General features: G+C 35.3%; 2 protein-coding genes across 2 annotated transcripts in view; one reads left to right on the top strand and one right to left on the bottom strand.

Moving 5' to 3' along the window:
- pea (ATP-dependent RNA helicase pea) overlaps positions 1-6,925 on the bottom strand; it is a 32,374-nt gene extending 25,449 nt beyond the window's left edge. Inside the window, exons 1-4 of the mRNA XM_069827826.1 lie at positions 6,497-6,925; positions 5,602-5,687; positions 4,899-5,167; positions 74-587 (exon numbers count right to left, since the gene is read on the bottom strand). Of these exons, the coding sequence (XP_069683927.1) occupies positions 74-587; positions 4,899-5,167; positions 5,602-5,687; positions 6,497-6,590 (963 nt within the window). The 5' untranslated portion in view covers positions 6,591-6,925. The remainder of the gene's footprint in view (positions 1-73; positions 588-4,898; positions 5,168-5,601; positions 5,688-6,496) is intronic.
- Positions 6,926-7,008: 83 nt separating this feature from the next.
- Positions 7,009-24,039, top strand: part of LOC138701194 (sugar transporter SWEET1) — a 71,486-nt gene continuing 54,455 nt past the window's right edge. The window contains exons 1-4 of the mRNA XM_069827829.1: positions 7,009-7,312; positions 12,107-12,192; positions 18,138-18,215; positions 19,066-19,189. Of these exons, the coding sequence (XP_069683930.1) occupies positions 12,116-12,192; positions 18,138-18,215; positions 19,066-19,189 (279 nt within the window). The 5' untranslated portion in view covers positions 7,009-7,312; positions 12,107-12,115. The remainder of the gene's footprint in view (positions 7,313-12,106; positions 12,193-18,137; positions 18,216-19,065; positions 19,190-24,039) is intronic.

Genomic DNA, 24,039 nt, shown 5'->3' with positions numbered 1-24,039 from the left:
TAAGTTCAGCTACAAATGCATTATAAATAACCATCCACATAAAAGGCCCACTACTAGACTGTCAAAGCATTACCTTTCCAATCTCTGGCTCAGTAGCAGCCAGCTGCTCCGCAATGTTGTCTGCCATCTTTTTATCCTTGTCTCGACTTCTTGAACGACGTTTCTTTCTGTCGTCATTTGGACTCTGATCTCTAGCTCTCCCTCGTCTCTCTCTACTATTGCTCCTATTTCTTCGGTCCCTTCTATCCCGACTTCTGTTTCTCTCTCTGCTCCTGTTTTTCCTATTTCTGTCCCTACTGCGACTCCTCCAGTCCCTGTTTCTATCCCTGCTTCTGTCCTTGATTCTGTCTCTGCCCCTACTCCTACTCCTCTTCACTCTTGCTCTGTCGCGGCTTCTACTTCTGCTTCTTCTGTGCCTCTCTCGACTGTGGCTCCTCTTTTCTCTTTTGACCTCTGGAATTACTTCTGCATCATGACTCTGGCTACGTCTACTCCTCTTACTCTTGATTGGATGTTCTGCACCGGGAGGAAGCTCATCTTCACTTTCACTGGCACTTGAACTTCGCTTACGTTTAACTTTTGTAGAACTGTGAATAAAATATTTAAATGTTATTCTTTAATACAGAGCAAGTAATATCAATCTCAACAATTTGCTTTCAGAATATCCAGTGCACACATACATCTTACTTCTTATGCATGTATTTTCTATACCAGTGGTATTCAATCTTTTTTTGCTAGCATACCTCCAAAATATATTTGTACTCCCAAACTGCACTGCTATTATTAGAGCCAGGATCTTTGGCAAAATGCCGGGTGGAAGTAATTCATTATTTGCATAGATATAAATGTGATTTGGGGTAAATCAAAGTGACAGAGCCAATTTTTATTTTGTCTATTTTGCCTTTTTAAGATGTTTCTTACTAATAGTAATATTTCTTGTTTATTTGCAATTTTCTAATTAATTGTAATGTAATGCGTATGAAATTTAAATATTTAAAACAATGACTAACTTTACTAACAATAATAAATAATAGTAATATGCGTTACAAGAGCGGTATGTTGACGTTCTCATGTTCGAGGAAAAGATTGAAAAAGCGAAACGTAGTTGAGCTTTTTTAATTTCCGAGAACATGAAAACAAACATACCGCTCGTGTATCGTACATTATTTTGTGCGAAGATCGTTTATTACATGCCTGAAAGAGGAATTTCTAATTAGTTGCAATGAAATCTCCATCTTGGTTTCTGTTCAATGACGGCAACTTTGGAAAACAAATATATCTATCTTCAACATTGTTCCTATAAAATGTTTTCTGTGTTTACTATACTGCAGCAGGCCGTGATATACATCTGTCTTTTTTTTTCCCCCAGTCTATGATGAGTCCAGAATCTTGTTGATTTTTTCACGGCTTCCTTAATGTTACTTGCATTACAAATGCAGTAACTTTTGTGGTGTTGTAAAGTTTACTTAATTTTTGCAAATATTTAAAAACAATAATTAACAGTGCAATTTAGGTGAAATTGCAGTGGTAAGTTTCCAATTTATAATTACTACTATATTGAACGTCTTTAAAAATAATATGTTAAAAGCCTAAAGCAGTAAAATGAATATGACGCTCAAGCGGTAAGAATAGGGAACTTGTTATGTGTGTTACGTTGGGAATACTGAATGTGGTATTTCACACTTACCGTGTATTGGTTTTGTGCGGAAAGCAAGCAAATACGCACGATCTCGCACAAAAGTAATTTATTTCGGTGCTCAATCTGCTAATAATGTAAATGATCGACAATCCTCAGTTACAAATATAATATTGTTATGTTTTCGGCACTAACAATCAGATTTATAATTTTAAATATTAAGCTCGTTCTCATAGAAGTTGTCACGTAGCATTTCCAATTGTTTGCTTTCATATTTTCAAATATTACTGTTACAATAGTGCGCTACACGTGTTTAATATTGTAGGAAAAAGAAATTTGAGTGAGGAACAGTCAGTTATTGTCGGATGACAGAAGGTAAAAGATCGGTTAGCTAAAATGCCTAAATTCAGTAAACCATTGAAAAGTAAACTTTATGCTTACGTTAGTGAATTTGGTGACCATGTGTTTTCAACCGATGGAACAGTTTTGTTATGTAAGGTTTGTGAAAAGACAGTTAATCACGAAAAAAAAAAAGTATTTTATAAGTCAACATGTGTCACCTACGAAGTAAATATGTGAGTTATGTTGATATAATTTAAATTTATTGCTAAATATATTATGCCTTTTTTTTACGTTTTTATTGCCTTTACTTGTCTACTTTAACTGCTATAAATGCCTAAACATCCGGACTCTACCTATTATATACGAAATAGAAAAAGGCAATAATAATAATAATAATAATAATTGTTGTCGTCGTTGTTATTTATATTATTTTACTTTATTATTGTTTTATTTTATTATTATTATTATTATTATTATTATTATTATTATTATTATTATTATTATACAGTAGTTATTGATGCAATAATGATAGTAATGATTTACGTAAAATGTTATTCAACCAAAGAAAAACAAGATTTGATATTGCAAAAGAAACTATAATATAATGCAATAATTATCAAGTATAATGAAATAAATAGGCTACAGCTTGCCCAAGTCAAGTCTGCGAGTGGGGATACCGGGATGGAGTGTAGAGAAATGTAGAGGCAAAGCACAGTTGCCACATAGGTCATTTGAGGCTCAGATTTCAAAGTGTGTACATCGTTTGAAATACACTACGCAGTTGTCCTTGTCTTCAGAAAAAGGCAAGCTCTGACAACCGTTATGCTGTCTCCTAACCTCCCCTCCTCATGCTACTTTCTCTCCTATGCCCACGCTTGCCAATCGGAATGCCAAACCTCACTGTCGAAAGTGTGTCAAGCAGATATAGAAGTACAGTCTATTTCAAAGTGTCTTGTTCTCGGAGTGTTCTTACGTTTTCATTAGCGCTCTATGAACTGAAGCGCAGTAGGAAAACTTTACTGTCGTATGTGACTGTACGGGTCTCCTTTCGTTACCGCCTCCTTTCACTACAAACCTGCCTACAACTTCCCCTCTCGGCTCGCAGACTTAACTTGGTCGAGCTGTATGTCAGCATTTTTACATACGTAATCAGTGGGATGCGTACCCCTTGAGACAAGCAATTTTTTCATTACATTTAGCGGGTGTGTCCTCAATTTTAGGATTGAATACTACTGTTCTGTACTATTCAGTGATTACAGGACTTTCTGTACTAGATAATTTTTCACACAGTATGTCACAGGTGTGATATGTCACAAGGACTAAACATTATTTTTGGCATGAATGATTTTGGGAGTGAATGAAAATACCACAAACAAGCCAACGCACTCATTACTAACGCACTCCACTATTCTATTTCTTAGAATACAACAGTCTGCCATTTTAAAATATGGAGCCAAATTTCCGATTTGTAACAATACAGTATTCCATGACGGGAAGAAAGTGCGGAAATCGAAGTACTGGGCATAGGAATTTAACATGGGAAATTCATTATTTGTAAATACTATCTTCTCTGTATAACAGCAAAATTTTATAATGCAAAATGTTGACGGACCAAAAATATATCGAAATGCATTAACAATAATTTTATTTTCCTACAGTCGGGGCCAGGTATCTCATACATCCATCTCAAACTAACATATTTTTAGTGATTGCTAAACAAATGGTACCTCATACTGGACACTGACTGTAAATAAGTTTGAAGTTCTATTGCTACATAGTTGTAAATATGAATGTTCTTCTAAATGTAATCAGAGGAAACAAAACGTTCAATAAGCTTAATTCATTGTAATGACCATAGAATAACCCTAAAAGTATTTTTTTTAATTAAAATTTTAATCATGTTCAAGTAATTCCAGAATTGTAATATGCAACTTAGTAAATAACCTAATGTGCCAAGCAGTAGCTATGAGGGCGAAAACATTTATTAATTAATTAAACATTGAATATTAATGATGAGGACAAAGGCTAATTGGGATTTCCTGGTCTCTGATCAGGTCAAAAACCCTGATAGAACTAACATTTAACCCTTACAGTGAATTTCGGTGAAGTCTGGAGGGCCCTAGTCAAATCCACTCTCCTCACCTCCATGCCAGGCCCTCTGGTATCTTTCAAAATGCGAAAGAGAGAGCAGTGTGCGGAAAACAACGGTAAGCTATTGCATTTATCCTTGCCAAGAAAAACTGCAAACATGGCATAATGCGTCTTTCCACGGTAAAAGATTCCGGACGTAAACTATCTCCTCATTCAGATGCCCGGGAGGGGGATATTGGGAAAGGACACATTATAGACGACATTAAGATATGTGGATCATATGTGGAGACTAAGAGGAAGGCAGAAAATAGGAAAGATTGGAGAATGCTGGGGTTGCAGTGAAAGACCTCATCAGCAGAACCCTTACGTAAGGTATGTATGGTATGTTAATGATAAGTTCTTTGAGGGAAATGTAATAAGTGAATGATAAAAATGTTAGCAATGCTGCTAATAAAGCTCCAAATTTACGTAATAAATGCCTAACAGTTTCATCTGCCTTTGAACATCTCAAAGAAATGAGCTCTTACTTTTTTTCAGTTTTGTACGAATCAATTATTTTCACCTTCAAAGTGCCCAAACATTCTGTTCTCTGTCAAGTTTGAACAGTTTTCAAGACTTCGCTCTTGTTTCGTTCTGCAATTAGAATCTTTGCATCATAATTAAACTTACTGACCAATATTTTCTAATGTTTGGAAATTAAGATAAAATAAAATATGAATTAATATTAAAATAACTGCTTAACCAACATGAAAATATCAAGCTTTTTTTTTTAATATAGTTCATCATTTGCACTTAAACATATAGCACTCTTTTAAAACAAACAATTCACCTTATCTGAGATGGGGCCAGAGCTTCCAATTCTGCCATTGCATCATTCACAATATCATCTGCAGATACCTTCTTCTTTACTTTTTTCTTCTTTTTCTCTCCAGGTTTCTCAGCCTCATGTTGCTGAAATTTAGCATCGTTTGGTATTGCCAAACCAGGGAATTTTTCCGCAAGTCTCTCCTTTTCAGTCTGAGGTTGTGAGTTGACCTCTTTACCACGTTTGGGCTTCATATGCTGAATGATACGCAATAAGTTTGCAATGAACGAGTCCTGAAAAAAAAAAAATAGAAATTGAACGAACCAACGAACTAAAGAAGGAATGATATTTCAATCACAAATCAAATGAGATAGAGTTTGTGAGAGCATGAGTAAGCCTACAGTAGAGCAAAAACCTGATTAATCCCTTAATATAAAGTTAACTTTTTAAAAATATTTTATAATAATTATTAGATCATACAAGAGAGGCAGTGGCATGCATTCTGAATCATTCAGGTAAGCCTAGCACGGCGTATCATTCTGCAGAAAGAAACCAATCACACAATACTAAAAATCAGAAAAACGTAGATAGGCTACATTTCAATTTCAAAAGAAAATAAATTACCGTATTATGAATAGTTTCTACATCAAAAAAACACACACACTATTTCGCAGATTTCTTTCTGCAGAATATGATACAATAAAAGTATGAGTAAAATAATACATACCGAAAATTCGGCTCCATTTTCTACAAGCACTTTCTTGAATGTTTCAAATGTGTCATTCTTCTCTGCAAGGGCGATTATAAACTCCGCTGAAATAAACACATTTAAGAAAGTACAGTCTGTTAGTATTAAAAATACTTGCATTGACTAATAAAGTCTATTCCCAAAACAATTAGGCCTACTTAAAGTATCAAACGATTTTTATGTTGAAAGTAGGCCTATTTATGGCTACAAATTAAAACCATATGTTTATCACTATATACATATTACAGAAGCTAGTGAAGCAAAAGAAAATAATGCCTTCTCGGGCGTAGCTTTTCTGGAGAATTTCCGCTAGTATCACTAAATAGTATTGAGTATATCAAATTTGAGGTTATGTGCCTTTTAAGGGTTGTAGGGCTTGATAGTTTTATTTGTAAATATTTTCCACTTAAAGCCATGCCATTAATAAGCCAGTCTTAATGCTACAAGTTTTATCGTTTTATTTTCTGATGGGTATTATAATCCGTCTGTCTTCATCCTCGTATTTTTAATGGAATCAGATTGAAGAATGTAGGGACCACATTCAAACTCTCTCGCCAAGGTATCTCAAAACAAAGTTCAGTGTCAGATTAGGGTGACTTATTAGTCCTATAATCATAAAATTACTACAAAAAATAACGTCCCTCTATTGAGCATTAAAATGACATGTATTTATTTATAGTACGTCATTCAACATCACTATATTGATTTTTTTTATCTATACAGTAGATGTTGCTATAGGGATCGAACATGCAACCTTTCGGTCCGCAACCATGCGTTTTTCTGACTGAGTTATCACAACTCTTCCTTGACAAAAAATTATATACAGAATATACTAATTTTGTGACCTATGTAACCAAATGTAATAATTACATACCCAGATCCTTGTCATTTAAACCAAGATGGTTCTCCAGTTCAGTGCATATTTTAGAAACCAATGATAAATGCTCAAGTTTCTCCACTTCATCCATTGTTCTAAATTCGGAATAAACACAACAATGTAAATGTATTTCTGTTAACAGTACACGAAACGACGTTTCCACACTTTCCACCTTGTTTTCTTCTTTTCAATATTTCGCAGACAGGTTAGCAAACATTTTCATTCAATACAACTTGAACATATCTTACTTCCCCTGATTATCCGTAGTCAGGGTTACTACAAAGGAATTGTTTGAATCATGTTTCTTGTATAAACAATGGTGCAGTGTTAGATAATATATTTTTTAATCGTGAATTATTTTTCTTTAATTGCATGTTTAACAACCACAACTCATTTCTTATATTTCACAATCCGCCACTGAATTTTTTAAGGACGTCTAGTTACCGATTCAGTCAGCGAAGTCAAATGCATAAAGTTGATTTAATGGCGACACAAGTTGTTGGTTGATTGATATCTGCGTCCCTCTTACACAAAAAATTTGCACGTGTACTACTAAACAATCACTTGTTTCGCTAGTTGATGTAATACCATCGCGTTAGAGGAGAGATATGTGTAATATCATGTGCTAGCCGATGCTTACGTAAGCAACGGTTCCAACCATTCACATTGAATCACGTTGTCGTAGTAAATTGTATATAGTATATTGTAATGGTTATGGTCAGAGTCAGTCAGTCTGTCAACTAACGAGCTGGTGTGAGCCGTGAAGTGCATTGAGCGGTGTTGAGTGGGAGTACGTGTGGTACATTGTTAAATAAGTGTTGTGTGATATTTAACTCGTTAGTACCGGTATATATTGGCCTTAGTTGTAAATATTTTAGTTTATTTTATTTTGAGAGTTTTCAGTTTTGCTTATGCTATAAAAATTGTGATCTGACCTTGAACCAATTTAGAGTGATTTCCTACTTATAGCTGGGAGATTGTTGTTGCGTGATTGATCAAAACGTCAGTGGCGACTCTACATAAATGCTATGTATTATAATATCACTTCGTTAAAGACGATGTCTGTTACTTTACCAAAGATTTGCAATAATATGGTATGTGTTAAAATGTTTTGTGGACGAATTTTCGTAGAATTCTCATTGTCACTATTGAAATTAAGCCCGTGGTCCAAGTAACACGGGTTTTCTCTGGGAAGCTCCGGTTCCTCTGTGGCATCCCAACAAATCTCCATAATCATCTCATCGCGGGTGTAGTGTAGACTAGCATCCTGTGGCTCACCCTGGGTAACGACTCTATCGGTAAATTTGTGGTCTACATAACTGGCTTCATATGAGTGAATGACGCAAGTCAAGTACCCGCCATTGGTTAAAAAAACTATTGAAATTAATTAAATTCTGCTACAGTCAGTCTTTGTGAAAATTCAAAGAACGGTTGTGATATTGATCGTACATACGGATTTAATAATTATGCAATTAATATTACAATATCGTAACATACGTTTTGCTGTTTGTATAATATGTGAATAATTTTGTTTCTATATGCGGTGTTTAATTAACGAAAATAAGCTAATTAAAAACTTCATTATTTTATTGAGTTAAGAATAACATTCATTCCGGAGTATTTATCTCTATGTTTTATGTTATAAATCTTCTCGTTGGCTTTGCATAATCGTTGCACTTGTAACAATTGACAGTATTAAGATTCGTTAATATTAATGGATTTGAAAACTGGATCTGTGAATTGAAGGTTCCAATAGTGCAATTATATACGTAACACTAACAGAATCATTCATTCATACGAGAGATTAGTTTGTTTTTTAGATGATCTCATAAGCAACGGTCATTTTACTAGATGATTGGAAAGGAAGTCAGTTTATTTCTGTTAAGAAGAGTTTTCATACCGAATAATTTATTTAAAATTATGTTTTATATTTGAAATATCAATTGCAGAAAATTTTCTCTGCATAATAAGTTCTTTTTGCAAAATTCTGCTGTATAAAGGTATATTGAAATGTCTGGGTCACTGGCTGAAAAGAAACTGTCTACTGAAGGATGCACTAGAACGAATGGTCAACAGGAAGAAGGTACCTATCAAATAATATACATTAAAATATATGGATCATATGCACATGCAGAGACTAAGAGGAAGACAGAAAATAGTAAAGACTGGAGAATGCTGAGTTTGCAGTGAAAGACCTGCCCTTGGGCAGAACACTATGGATGGATGAAGTTATGAATTGAGGGAGGAATGCAGAGGCGGAGTTATGGGGGGGGGGCATGGAGGGGCACTGCCCCCCCCCAAATTTGTCTGAACTCATTTTTTTTTATTAACGTTAAAAAATATTGAATTCAAACGACCTTTTTTTGCTTTTGTTTATGATTAAGTTTCTCTGCTTAAATTGGCGAATTAATGTCTTCAGATCGCGTGTCTGGACTATAATATTTATTTTAAATTTCTGAATGTATAAGAATTTCTATACCTCATTTGAGGAATGGAAGCGCTGGAAGTTTCTTTTGTACCAGCCTGTACTCATATGTTAGAAGTCTCCAGGTGTTCAGGCCACCACTTGGAGAAACATGAATAACACACTGCACAACAATGCAGAAAAAAGAAAAGTGATTGCGATATAATGTGTAAACTTAAAGACGAGATTAAATAAAATAATAAATTAGAGTTTACATTGCTTATGAGATCTTCAGGAAAGCTTAATATAAAAAAGTTTCTGTTAGCACTGTTACATAGTTTTATTGATGTGTATGTGTTTCTGTACGAGAGGAAAAGAGAGAGATTGTTTTTTTTTTTATGTTTTATATAACGACGCTCGCAACTGCAGAGGTTATATCAGCGTCGCCGGATGTGCCGGAATTTTGTCCCGCAGGAGTTCTTTTACATGCCAGTAAATCTACTGACATGAGCATGTCACATTTAAGCACACTTAAATGCCATCGACCTGGCCCGGGATCGAACCCGCAACCTTGGGCATAGAAGGCCAGCGCCATACCAACTTGCCAACCAGGTCGACTGAGAGAGATTGTTTTAAATTTTGCCCTATTATAATTTGTGGTAGATCTACAGTTTAAGCCAGGCATACCAGAAATCAGACACTGAAAGTGCAGTGTATGTGCGCGGAACGCCGGTCTGTGCAAATTGCGTCATTCACGTGTTGCTCTTATCAGTTCTTAGCCGGAGGGATGTACAGGGACATCATTTTATTTTTACTAACATTTCTAATATTAACCTGTCTATACCTTTGTATCAGCGGTTGAGAACCGGAAACACCGTTTGCTTACCCCCTTCCACGAGTGGAGTTCGATGATACTGGCGTAAAATACAAACATTTCACTTTACTAGGTATAGGAGGGAAGAAAAGTAGTTCATCCATTCATCGCGATTTTGAGTTTGATAATTTTCATTAGGTTTTTGTTTAATCAAAATACAGTACTGTATTAACAATAATTGTTTTTACTCATGAATTGAGCTGTCCATGCGGACGTATCCATTATGCAGTGTATGTTATACTGTCTACAGCACATTAGCGTACAATATAGAGAATGAAGTTAAATTGAAAAATAATCATAATATGGTTATTTCAACACATTTTTTAAAATGGCGGCCGTTCATCTCGATACAGACTTTAGTTCTTTTGTGCATATTATCGCACTATAGACTATTTTACCTAATTTCAATTACCAGTTTCGTCCTTCGTACTATGAACTCATGTTGAAATAATTCTGTACCTACTTTATAAAAGAGTACCTTACGTACTGTAAATTCAATCTTCACTTCTGCGCACAGATAAAATTACTCAGGCATGCTATCTACTGTCCGTCCAAGTGGTTTTGTCGCAGGATCGTAGAAAGGTGACGGTTAATTACTTAACGAGGCCCTTTTATTTAAGTTATTTTAAACAGTTGTATAATATTACGTAGACGTTCAATTCCTAACAAATTGTTTTCAGAAAAGAGCTAAGACAGCCCAGCCACTAGCCTTTACAGGGGGGCGAGCAGAAGCGGGTGAGGGAAACCGGGATGCAATATAGGCAAACGGACGACAGTACCTGTGCGAAAATGATTCAATATTGAAAGCTCTTTCGTCACTGGAAAACGCGAACATATTTCTGGGTCGTACTATACTTACTAACTCAGTATTGTTTACAAAGATCGTAAGGCGACTTTCACCACATACGCGGCCTTGCTTCTGTGTGGAGAACGGTTGGAAGTTTACTAGTAGAGGGGGTGGGAGTGAAGTAGCCTACATTAAAAAATTCAGGTACAATAAAAATTGAAGTAAAAATAAAATTATGTCCCTGTACATACATAGATGTTGCAACAAAGTTACAATGTTGGCAAGAATAACACTGTACTGAAATAAAGGGGTACTTTTTATAATACCTTATTATAATAACTAGACGTACCCGTGCGCTCCGCTGCACCCGTTAGAAATAAATATAAAGTAATTACATAATTAAAATAGGACATTTGATCCAGGGAACATTCGTGTTTGATAGAAGGATAAATCGTTTAATATGTTACTTAATTTAAATTGCATCCAAATAATTAAAATGCGATCATTTTGGTCCAGAGACATTTCGTGCAATGACAATTCCTTTAACCTGTTTCTTAATTTTTATTACATGCAACCATAGTTTAATGAAGATTGACATCATTTAGATTTAATGTGTATATTTTATTTTACTTGTTGTAGGTTTCCATTGAATTATGGTAATAACTTAATTTTAACCCTTGTTTTCTACGTATTCAGTAAATGGCGCTTGGCCCACTATGGTTGTGAACCCTTCAAATAACTTAAATTATATTATATAATATTACATTACATATTATATTGTTATATTATATTATATTATATTATATTATATTATATTATATTATATTATATTATATTATATCAGAAGTTACTGTAATAACATTGTAGCATTATGTCCATCTAGAGAAACTAACTTTCCAATGGTGAAATAATAATTAATTATACAAATCGGTTAATTTAGCTTCCGATATTACTTCATACAAACACAGAAACATTCTCTGTAGACTATCTTTCATAGCTTTCGATTGTTGCTGTCCAAGGCCCCTTATAGAGGAAGTAATTTGTTTTTATTTCATTGCACCGTCTTAGATGGCGTTATTTTAATTTTAAAACTCATTTATCTCATTAAATATCAGTCCTATCAAAATTTTTCGAGGAATAAAACTTATTGCAAATTATTTTTAAAGAAACTTTTGTTATGTAACAGTTTTCATAAAATTCAATAATAAGCGAGATATTTCGATTTATTTAATTCAGGCCCTCTTATAACCCCCCTTTTAAATAATGTATTTTGAATGCCATATAGCCTGAAATCTAAGTTACAACGAACTTAATTTATATTCCAATTTTCATCTAAATCCGTTCAACCATTATCGCGTGAAAAGGTAACAAACATACAGACATACAAACAAAAATTTAAAAAAAGCTATTTTCGGTTTCTGGGTGGTTAATTATATATGTCAGGACCAATTATTTTTGGAAAATCGAAAATTACCAGAAAAATTTCGGCTACAGATTTATTATTAGTATAGATTGTAGTATTTTATTTTTCTGCTTATAGATTCCACAACAATGGCACTAGAAGATTACAAGGAGCTTGTTGCTACGGCAGCAAGCGTTACGACAATTGGTCAATTTTTTGCAGGAGCGTAAGTCACTTTTTTCATTTCGGCGTTATGTATAAACCACCATAGTATTTCTTTATACTGAGAAACCACCGCCTGCTTCAACGCATCTGATGGCTGCTTATCTGCCTGCTCATAAGACTATGCTTTCGCTGAAATGGTAGATGGCAGCACCAAAATATACTATGACCTTTTTAAGTTTTTTAAGAACAAAAATAATAACAACCTTGCAAATTCAATCAAATGTCCTACTAGTAGTTAATTTGCAATTTAGCTTGAAAATCGTTTTCAATTTTGTCACATAACTTTTGTAATTGAGCAACTTATTGAATAGAAAAGAAAATTGTCGTTAGATGGCTGCTCCTAACGGTCAGTGAAATCGCTTGTGAATATAGGCATAGTTACATGTTTGACCATTGAATGACAGGCAGTATATGCAGCCATTCGAGCAGGCAGTGGTATAAACATTCATGCCTTGCTACTGTAGCAATATTTTTCCTCTATGTTGTGCAATAAAAAACGGAAGACGTGGTTTAATTTTCAGGAAGGAAATATGTGAGAAGAATCGTGTAATAATCTCCGTTAAATATAAAGATCCAAATCTCCGTGAGTCCCAGGGGGAAAGTATGTAGGCAGTACGAACAAAACACACACAGCGCTTTTTGTGGCGGATTCATTAGTCGGACAAAAATATGTAGTATTTGTACAAATGAATCTAAATTTTGAAGGACAAAATTTCCCATAGACTCAACAAAATACGTTTGTGACAATGGATCCAGCTATTTCAAATGTGTCGAATCCATTGTTGCTCAACGTACTCAGGATGAGCACCAGTCAAAAATGTTTGGTTCTACAGCAAGGAAAAAGTACTTTGCTGTGGATAAAAAGTACAAGAGAATTTTTCTTCCTGTTTCAACTGTAATATTAGACTATGTCATTGGCATTAATAGCTAGTATAGAATATTTCACGTCTTTAAAGGGGAAAAAAATGCTACCAAAGGAATAAATGTACATTTTTATTTATATGGAAATATAATAAGTCAAAAGTCGTCATATTAATAATAATGTAGTAATTCATACAATCAGGAGATAAATAACATGCTCTTAACAGTGTTTTCTTTTGTTTTATAACTCGATTACCAAATAGACCCCCTATTGTAATGCAAATGGTTGAAAAGACGTGTGCTTTTATCGTGTTATTTTCAGCTTACGTACTTTATTTTTGTCTGTAAATAATTTCTATCGACACTACATTGTTAAAGTTTGGAACAGTTTTTAATGTCTGGGCAAAGTCTTGTTTTGCGTTACGTTTTAAGTATGTTGCAGTTTAACTAGATATATAAATTTAGAACAACCAACCCAAAAATATACTAGCTAGTTTAACGTACCGACTATATACTGGAACACCAAAGTGTTATATAAAAAAAAGTACGTGCTAGATCAGGCATGGACATGGGGGAGAGGAGGTATAAATGATCGATTTCACTTCTTCCACAATATTTCGTATGTAGCTGCTATGTTTACATTAACGGATAACTACATGAACTTGACTTCTCTTCCGCTTAGGACTGTACAGTCTTAGAAAAAAGTTTTGTCGTGTCTCTTGGTGGTGGAAATGTTCAAGTTTTGACGCGCGATTTACACGAGCACGTTTGTATGTGTGCTGACTTCAAGCCAAGCGGCTACAAGCCTCTAATCATGCTGTTTCCTAACGTCTTCTCCCGTGGAACAGTAGTAGCGTGCTGGCTTGCGGTCTCCAGGTCCCGCGTTTGATTTCCGACCAGATCAGTTTTTCTTTATTAACGTAACTAATTTTTATACATGTTACCTCTCTTCTTTTTTATATAGTGAAACGAATTATTTCCCAACTCTGGCTCGATTAGGAGAATAAAAAAAAACTCTTGGAATATCAATTTTCTTCCCGAAATAAAACAAAGATAAACAAATTAAAGCAAAATAAAAAAATACACATGTGGACCTAATACTCTGTCCACATGCCACCGACGTCTGTCACTGCCTGGCATCTTCGGGGCATAGAGTCCACCAGATCGCGGAAATAGTTCTTGTCTTCAGCGGGAGCTTCCCAGGTAGCCAGAACTTGATCACACAACTGATCTGGATTTTGAGGTGGGTGGTCTCGATATTAATTTGTCGATTTTCTTTTTCGGATCTTCCCGCGAATCATCTTTGAACGTGTGACGGTGTGCGGGGAGTGGTTATCCTGCTGGAAAATTGAATTTTCTTCGGGATAACTAACTCGGGCTGAAGGAAGAAGCACGTTTTCCAAAATATGCAGATAATTCAGTGCCCCAAATCGGCCATCGATGCACTCTAGCACTCAGCGTCATCGCGAGACATCCAGTACCAGCATGACACGCTAAACCTTCCCGATATCTGCCGTCGTTGGATATAGCGTCGATCATAATATCAGGTGCCGGGCTCACGATGGACGTTGGCGCGTGATTCGCCATCGAATGGGAATAATGGGATGGTTGTTCTGTCGGAGGAAATTACTCTTTCCCAACAAAGGAAGACTGGATTAAAGAGAAATGTGAAGAAATAAAGGATTTACAGAGAAAAGGAAGATGTTATTTAATATGCCGCGAAGTAAAATGTTTGGATTTCACAAATAAGAACAGGAAATCCATGTGGTTGATAGAGGACGACATCGGAAATGAAATAACAGACATAACCAGGAATACTAAACAGATGGACGAAACATGTAGAAGAATTATTTGAGACAAGGAATCGTCCAGATGACTTAGCTATAGAAGACGGTGAAGCCGTATCAAAAGACGAAAAGTAATGTTCTATTTTAAGAGAAGAAGGTGAACTAGCGCGTAATGAAGAATGGAAAAGCAACGAGAGTTGATGGAATCCCCATTGAATTAGTGAAATGCTTGGGTGAAGACAAGAAGGAAATTCTATCATAACGCATCGAAATATATGAGGAAGGCATGTGGCTGAAGATTTTACGGAGACAGTGTTGCTGCCAATACAGAAGAAAAATAATGCTAAGAAATATAACGAGTTCAGGACTATCAGCTGATATCGCACTCGGCGAAGATTCTCTTGCGAATACTGAATCGACGTTTATATTCTAAGATGGAAGAACAGTTGAAAGAAGAGCAGTTTGGCTTCAGGAAGGGGAAAGGTACGAGAGATGCAATTGGACTGCTACGAACAATCGGCGAAAGATACCTAGAGAAGAATAAAGAAGCGTATGTGGTATTTGTGGACCTAGAAAAGGCTTTTGACAGAGGGGATTGGAATAAACTGATGAGAATCCTGAAGAAAATAGGTGTGGATTGAATGAAGAGGAGGCTGTTCAACAATCTTTATATGAAACGAGTCAGGATAGGAGAAGAAATGTCAGAAGGAAGTGAAATTGGGCGAGGAGTACGTCAATGATGTCCTTTATCACTTAACCTATTCAACATCTACTTGGAGGATTTAGTAAAGAATTGTTTCCACAACATGAAAGGAGTGGTAGTAGGAGGAAGAAGAATAAAGTGCATACGATTTGCTGCTGATATGGCGTTGTTAGCAGAAGAGGAGATGATACTAACGGATATGCTACTGGAAGTAAACGACAGCTTTGAGCAGTATGGGATGAAGATAAATGAAAATAAGACGAAGAAAAATAAAGAAGGTAAACTTGCGAATTCTAAATGAGGCTGTAGAGCAAGTGGACAGCTTCAAATACTTGAGGTTATTATAAGCAGTAACATGAGCTGCTGTCAGGAAGTCAAAAGAAGGATAGCAATGGCCAAGGAAGCTTTTAATAGAAAAAGGAGCATCTTCTGCGGACGGCTGGAGAAAGAACTAAGGAAGAGACTAGCGAAGTGCTTTGTATGGAGTGTGGCATTGTATGGGGGCAGAAACATGGGACATTACGACGAAGTGAAGAGAAGAGAATAGAGACATTTGAAATCTGGATATGGAGCAGAATGGAACATGTGAAGTGGACAGGCAGAATAAGAAATTAAGTTGTATCGGAAAGAGTGGATGAAGAAAGAATGATGCTGAAACTGATCAGAAAGAGAAAAAGGAATTGGCTGGGTTACTAGCTGAGAAGAAACTGCCTACTGAAAGATGCACTGGAAGGAATGGTGAACGGGATAAGAGTTCGGGCAGAAGAAGATATCGGATTATAAACGACTTTAAGATATATGGATCATATGAGGAGACAAAGAGGAAGACAGAAAATAGGAAAGATTGGAGAATGTTGGGTTTGCAGTGAACGACCTGCCCCTAGGCAGATAATAAAGATTTAAGTTATATATAGTTAAGGAATGATAATTTTCACACCCCATTATCTTATTTATAAATTACAGGTCATAACAAGATAGTTTATTTCCACAACTAATGCGAACCATGTCTAATTAATTAGAAGTAAATCAAGTTAAATGTTAAATTTCATGATTAGTCATATCCTGGAGTAGGCTATAGCATTGTTTTTCTCACGTACGGTTTTAATGTAGTGGATAGAACGCCTGTTTTCGATTCAGTCGGTCGCGTGTTCGAACCTGCTGTTGTGCATTCTTTTTTTCTTTCTATATTTGTTAAATTAATTTACTTCTTTATTTGTTAACAGTCTTTACCGCACTAATTTGCGCTGAATTTTTTTCCCTGCCACTTTTTCTAACTACTAAGGGACGACATATAACGAAGCAAAATTAATTTTATTATCTCAACTATAGTCGCGACGCTGTTATTCCCGGCGTGACTCCTCCTCTTTGCTTACGTCTTAGGAAGTGAAGGCTCTATGAAGTCTTAAGTAGGTAGTATAGTTCGCCATTTTTGTTCTTTCGTTGCCGAGCTACCATGCGATGAATCTATTTGCCACACCGTTAAACATTATCATGTCGTAGCTCCTATGATAATAAATAAAACGCATTGTAATTCAGCAAATAATTGAGCGGCAAATAACGTCTTCGTGTGCTTTCTGCGAACGCCAACGAAAGAACCAAAATAGCGGGCGATTATATTAACCCTTTCTTACCTATAGATACCATATGGCAATAATTAACTTTATAGCATTTATATACTTGTGTGTTACATATGAAGGTAAATTTTGCTGGATAACTTCTATTTCAATACATTTTCATCAATATAGTTTTGTTTCAAATGTTGCCACTCCCGTAACTTGGTCACTGAATTGGTCCTAATACAGCTATTTGTTTCAACATGAATTGCTTGTAAATTTAATTTGGGTTAGAAAGGGTTAAGTATTTATCGAGCCTTAAGAAATGAGTAACGTCTTCCTCAGCGAATCACAAGACGCACACGTTTAAATGTAGCCGACCTGCAACGCGATTGGCTGCCGAAAATTAGAGCGACGGGACTATAGTCATCCTCTGATCATGAACACTGCCTCCTTTCTGAGACTAAACTTTTTTCTAAGCTTTTACACGCAGACAAGTAGAATATTTGTGGAGGGAGAAATGGAGTGGTGTATACAGTGCCCATGTTGGAATATATTGCCCATGCCTGTACTAGATCCTGTACGTAAGTGTTAATGATAGTGTACCTGCATTTTAATTTATGGAGAGAGAAAAACTGTATACATTTGGAATAATTACATTTTTAAATTGGATATTATTCTCCGGATATAATTTTTGTAATTCGTATCGTAAAGACATATCTTGTAACCATGTGCATGTTATATATGCGTACACGTCGTTCATTAGAAATACCAGTAAATTTTTACATTCCAGTAAATTTGTATCGTTTCACGAGGACTTCGGTAAATCAACAAATGAAGGTAATTTCCAATATAGGCTAATGATGTTTACAGTATGTGACATTTACGAGACAGTGATATGTTTATGAAATATTGTGAATGACTATAAACATTTCAGAGCTAATGTTATGGCAAGGCATAAAATAACTATAAATTCAGTTTTTGCTTGAGTTAGAATGTATTATTCCATATATTATGTCATTACACACTAATATTTTTTCAGGTTTATTTGTAAAGATATTGTGAAAAAAGGATCAACTGAAAATATACCTGGCATTCCATTCATTGGTGGCACTGGAATGTAAGTACCTAATGTTCAAAAATCACTTAGGCCTAATTAAGATTAGTGTTGGTTGTGAGGTAGCTTTAAATTAATATAATAATATAATATAATATTTATTTAATAATTTACACTTGAGCTACATTAGGCATTGCAGCCCGAAAGAGCAGAAGCTCGTGCTCGGGCGCAGTTCAGATCAGTTATACAAAATATATCACAAAATTAAGAGAGTTCACTGAGCACAAATACATTAATAAATGGTAAAATAATACAGCATGTAATAATAGGGTCTATATACAAATAGAAAATACAAAAGTACATAAATATTAGAGTATCAATTTTTAACTCAATTAGCTTAAACAATTAAATAATTAATCTGATTTGTTTCTTGAATCTGTGTGTGTTAAGTGTACTTAGCTCAGTGTAAGCTGTAATTAATTCATTATATATTTTGGGTCCAAAACTTCTGCTGTGTTTTAATCCAGCTGGTGTGGCATTTGGGAGTATTTAGAAAAAAACTGTAATTTTGTCTCGTATGGTATTCATGAGGATCTAATTTAAATTTATTGTGGTTTTTATGGAAGTAAATCAGCAATGTTTGTTTATAAATTTGTTCTAGATTTGATACACCAAATTCCTGAAAAATTAATTTTGTTGGGTAATCAAAAGGTTTATATAGACAAATTTTGATAATTCTTTTTTGTAGCTAATTTAAAGGATGGAGAGTCGATTTTGCCATTCCTCCCCAACCTAAAAAAAATATACATTTAATTGACATAGACTATTAATTATTGGGTGCTTAACGAAGGTCACAATACATCATGGAAAGGTTAAGGATCTGGAATGTAATTCATTTCAATTTTTTTTGCAGGGGAATTTTAATGCTCCTTTACAGCAATATGCTGAATGACCCTGCCATGACGCGTGTTAATATAGTTGGCCTTGCACTCAACGCGGCCTACTTGTTATGCTATTACATTTACTGTCAGAATAAGGTAAGAACAAGATTCATTTTTGTTCTGATTAAGTAACTTGTAGACGGACTTTCGAGACAAGAAATTCCGACAGGTCTACTATTATTAGTCTAGGGACGACACTTTGTCCCAGCGTGGACGGATTTTAGGTTGGTTGTTGCTTGCCTATATTGACGTCACGGAGGCCATGGGCTCGAAGGTACTGCACTGTGACAGGAAAGGGCAACCTGTGTGTGCTGCGCCGAAAAACGAACGTACACTCTTAGACAAAAAAAAAAAACGACCGGGCTCCAGATTCTATGTCCGATTCGGAAGACTTCGGGTGCATTCGTCAGAGCATGATACACACGCGGACGAATTTCTTCTGTCGTAAATGTTTCCAACACTCCACTGCCACCACTATATGATGATTATATAACATGCTTCTTAAAGAGTCATCGTCTCTCTCACATAGCGTAGTCGGTAGCATTGTGGTCTTGTATCCGAAAGGTTTCCAGTTCGAATCTCAGTCTATACTTTGTTTTTTCATTCTCATTTTTTACTTCTTGTATACTGATAATAACCAGTATTGTGAAATATTTAACAGAAAGTTAATATTTACAAAGGGCAAGTTAGATAGATAATAGCAATCCTTTCCCTTGTATCTTGTATTTAAAGAGACTAAACGAAATCTTCTCGGATAGAAATAAACAAAAATAATCCTTAAGTAAAAGAAATCCTTCTCGGATAGGAATAAACAAACATCATCCTTTTCTTTGTATTAAACAAAATAAAGAAATACATCTCAGAGACCAATAAACAAAAATCAAAATAGACAAAAAATTCAATACCGGGTATGTAATCCCTCCGCATCTATAACCCCCTGCATCCTACGGGGTACACGACCTTGAATCGCCTACACAAGAAGCAGATATGTAACAGCACTATTTACGAGTGTAGCCTATATCTGGAACACATTGGTTTTGTCTTTAACATTATTCATCTCGTTTTTGCAATACTATTAACATTATGATGATGATGATGATGATTATTATTATTATTATTATTATGTTTGTAATACTATGAATATTATTATTGTTATTATTCTGGTTGTTGCATTATTATTATTATTATTATTATTATTATTACAGCTGCTACTACTAATACTAATTTTAGTAACTGAACAATACTCCTTATGGAGAAGGGAGAAAATCCAAGAGCTGAGCATCTAGGCCTATTTTAATTCAAGGGTAATTAGGAAGAAGTCTCCGATATTACTGAATGTTTTTGTTTAATTTTTCAACTAATCCAAACTCCTGTGCACGTTAATAAATGTATCACTTATTTCTAGCTAGAGAAAAAATAAAACGAAACAAATATATATAGTTATACGAAAGCGGATACGAACCCGGGTTTTCTGCGTGTGAAGTCAGAGTTTTACCACGGAGCTATGACACACACAGAGTTCAAACCGTTGTTTGCCGATATAAGAGTAGGTTCTTGGATCTCGCTGGTTTCGTCCTTGCTACTCTGATTTTAGTCTTGTGTATCAGGCGCACAGCCGAACGGATCTTACACAAATTTACGCTTCAAGAGTCCGGTTATTTTTTGTTTGTCTAAGAGTGTACGTTTGATTTGTTCGGGATTCGAACCTAAGCTGCTCTCCGCCGCTGCCTGCTTGTTTCGTATTGTAGTGGCTTACCTACAGTTCCTACGGTACTACTGGTGCTGTTGTCATTTAATGGCAAGGTGGTTTAGATCGTGACTCTGTGTGCAGTAGTATAAACATAATACAATGTAGTCAGACAAGAACTCTAAACTGAATGCAATTGCAACTGCGTTTGGAAGTGAGTATTTTAGTGTGGAGGGCGACAACATACGCCAGTGATGTCAAAGCAAGCGCATTTTCCTGACCTTGACGTCGTGCGCGGGCATCAAGCGCTAAGTATGGATAGAGGAATAAGCGCCCTGTTGGATTAAGAAAACAGTGGTGCACAAACTTCAAACGAAACGTAAAATTTTATGTCGTAATTTTATACGGTTTTTTTTCTATTTGATATTACGTTTATTGTCTGAAAAGAAAGTACTAACACCAATTTCTTAATATTGCAGTTATGTTTTAAACGTTAATAACATAATATAGAGTTAGGAAGGAATATTCACATAAATTCCATAGTTGTACAACTATACTGTACTAAGTGGTTGAAACACATCATTCATAAAGAAAATGATATCCCAAAAAAAAAAAAAAAAAAAAAAAAAAAAAAAAAAAAAAAGAGAGAGAGATTGAGTATGATAATATGATAAGTTGAAATAGATATTGATGATATCTTTAGCCTTATAAAAGTAATCAATGAACTAATCAAAACATTATTATAGTACAAAGCAAAGTTACCTAGGTACTTTGTTACAACACATGGGCACATATCTTTTGCTTGTGATGTAACAGTAGTTGATTTTCTATTTCATGTTCTTATAAACATTTTCCATGCGAATATTTTCAAATTTGTAATACACTATGTTCAGTAATAACTACGTATTTACGGTATATTAGATTTACGAAAACATTGTTTCAGTACCTGTAAGGCTACTAAATAAATAGGCCTATATCTGAAAATTTCACTTTCCTATAAAAAGAAGTTGAGAAAATATTCCTTTTGAATAAAAAAACAAACTTGTGAAAAATGAGCATTAAAATTCAAACTTACATTCTTATAATCCACTTATACTTCTCAGAAAAATTTAAAAATTAACATGGATACAGTTTTAATAAGTTCTCTTCTCTGTATCTATTGAATCAGTGCTGCCCATCCCTGAATATAGCTCGACCAAGCGGCATATACTACCTCTTTCGTCTGTCTCTTTCCTTTCCGCTGTAAAGCGCTCAGGCTCTCCTAAGCTCTAAAGTGCGCGCTTGCTCCTATGGGCATCAATTGACATGACTGGCATACGCTGTAAAGTGTGCAACACAGAACTAAAGGTAAATGTTCGTAAAGATTTGCAAAAGCATTGTGAAACGAAAAAGCATAGTGAACACTTGCCGTTATTTCTCATCTGTACTGTTTACGAACTCTGAATTTTATAATGATTTGTGGGAGGTGATGGTATCGGCGAATAGTCCAATACACAAGCTCAGTAATCCACATTTTCAACGGTTTATGGAAAAATACACGTCTTAAAACTGCCTAGTATAACATCAATGCGTACAACTTATTTATCGCCTGCATACGAAAAAACTCTGAATCCAATCGAACAGCTAAAGGTAGTAACAAAATATTTGTATCTATAGATGAGACATCGGATGCTGTGGGACGATAAGTAGCTCACGTTGTTGTAGGATTGATGCCTCCAATGAGCCAGGAAATAAATTTTTGTTGACATCGGAAATACTAGAAAAAGTAAACAGTGCAACTATTGTTAATATTTTTGAAATGCATCTATGTATGACATCGTGTGATGTAGAGATGGGTAAAAAATAACACAACAGTTATTTTGGAACTGTTCCGGTCTCGGAACTGTTGCAAAAATGAACAGTAGGTCGGAACCTCCTGTTCCGAAATAACAGTGTTCCGACTCCGAGCTGCTCACTTGCCAACTGTTGCGGGCTCGCAGTACCGCGTGGCACAAGGTATGTTCCGACTCCTTCGGAACTGTTGCAAAAATGAACAGTAGGTCGGAACCTCCTGTTCCGAAATAACAGTGTTCCGACTCCGAGCTGCTCACTTGCCCAGCTGTTGCGGGCTCGCAGTACCGCGTTGCACAAGGTATGTTCCGACTCCGAGATAACAGTCGGAACATCGGAGCTTGTTCCGATGAACCAACGACAGTTGCAGTTACACTGTACTTGAAACTCTCACGTGGTTGGAGGGGGGCGCATGGACATTGAAATCCTTGCGGTGGCGCGAACTTTAATATCAACATTTGTAAGACTGGCCAATCATCTGTAATGTTATAGTAAGTATTCAATAATCTGTAATATTGATTCCCGCTTTATGGTTTATTTCACCATTAGTTGACTAATTCTGTTTTATAAACATTCTACAAAGTCATAAAGTACGCATACTATTATTAATTCATTGATCAGCTGATTCTATACAAAGGTTAAAGTCGTAAATGGTAATGAGTGGTTTAGTTACAATGTCTGTATGTCGTTTGTTGAGGTTAAGTCTGACAAGCACAAGTTTTTGTGCTATCTTCTCTGTTATCAAAGAACGACAAAAATGTTGTAGCATTATTTGTTGGAATATAAGTACTGATTTGGAGAGCGAGGTTTAATGCGAAGTTTAAATTACACTTTGGTAAAGATGCGATTCCAACATTTTACTAACCCACTGCGGGGTTTCCAGGTTTCAGTACTGCCAATATATATCTTTTTTATTTATGAAATTGTAATATTTATTATTATTATTATTATTATTATTATTATTATTATTATTATAACTGTGCATTAAGAAAAGTAAAAATAAAAATTAATGATTTGTTTTTTTTTATTATGTAATAGAGAACAGAAATTACATGCCATATGTTTTAAATGTTATGTTATTTTTTTTTAGTTGGCTACCATGTCTTTATAACTTTATGTACGAAAACAAAGTGTTGTATTCTGTCCTTGTAGTCAACAGCTGTGTAATTACTAACATTAAGCTTTTGAGTTCTGTCCGCATGCACAGCAATTTTCCAAAATCGATTCGAATGTGCATTGCAGTGCCATCTATAGATAAGAATGTGTACTATGTCATGCCTATGAGTGCTCCAGTGTGAGCTGCATGGTGTTATTTGTCTATGGTGAAGAGGGAGGGTACTGTACCGTTCGTTTGAACGACTCAACGACTCTGACTCATCACCACTGGTGACTGTTATTTCGGAACTGTTATTTGGAACATAGTATTTTT

Source organism: Periplaneta americana, chromosome 6 (genome assembly GCF_040183065.1).
Source record: "Periplaneta americana isolate PAMFEO1 chromosome 6, P.americana_PAMFEO1_priV1, whole genome shotgun sequence".
Classification (NCBI taxonomy): Eukaryota; Metazoa; Arthropoda; class Insecta; order Blattodea; family Blattidae; genus Periplaneta; species Periplaneta americana.
This window is presented reverse-complemented; position numbering and strand designations above follow the sequence as displayed.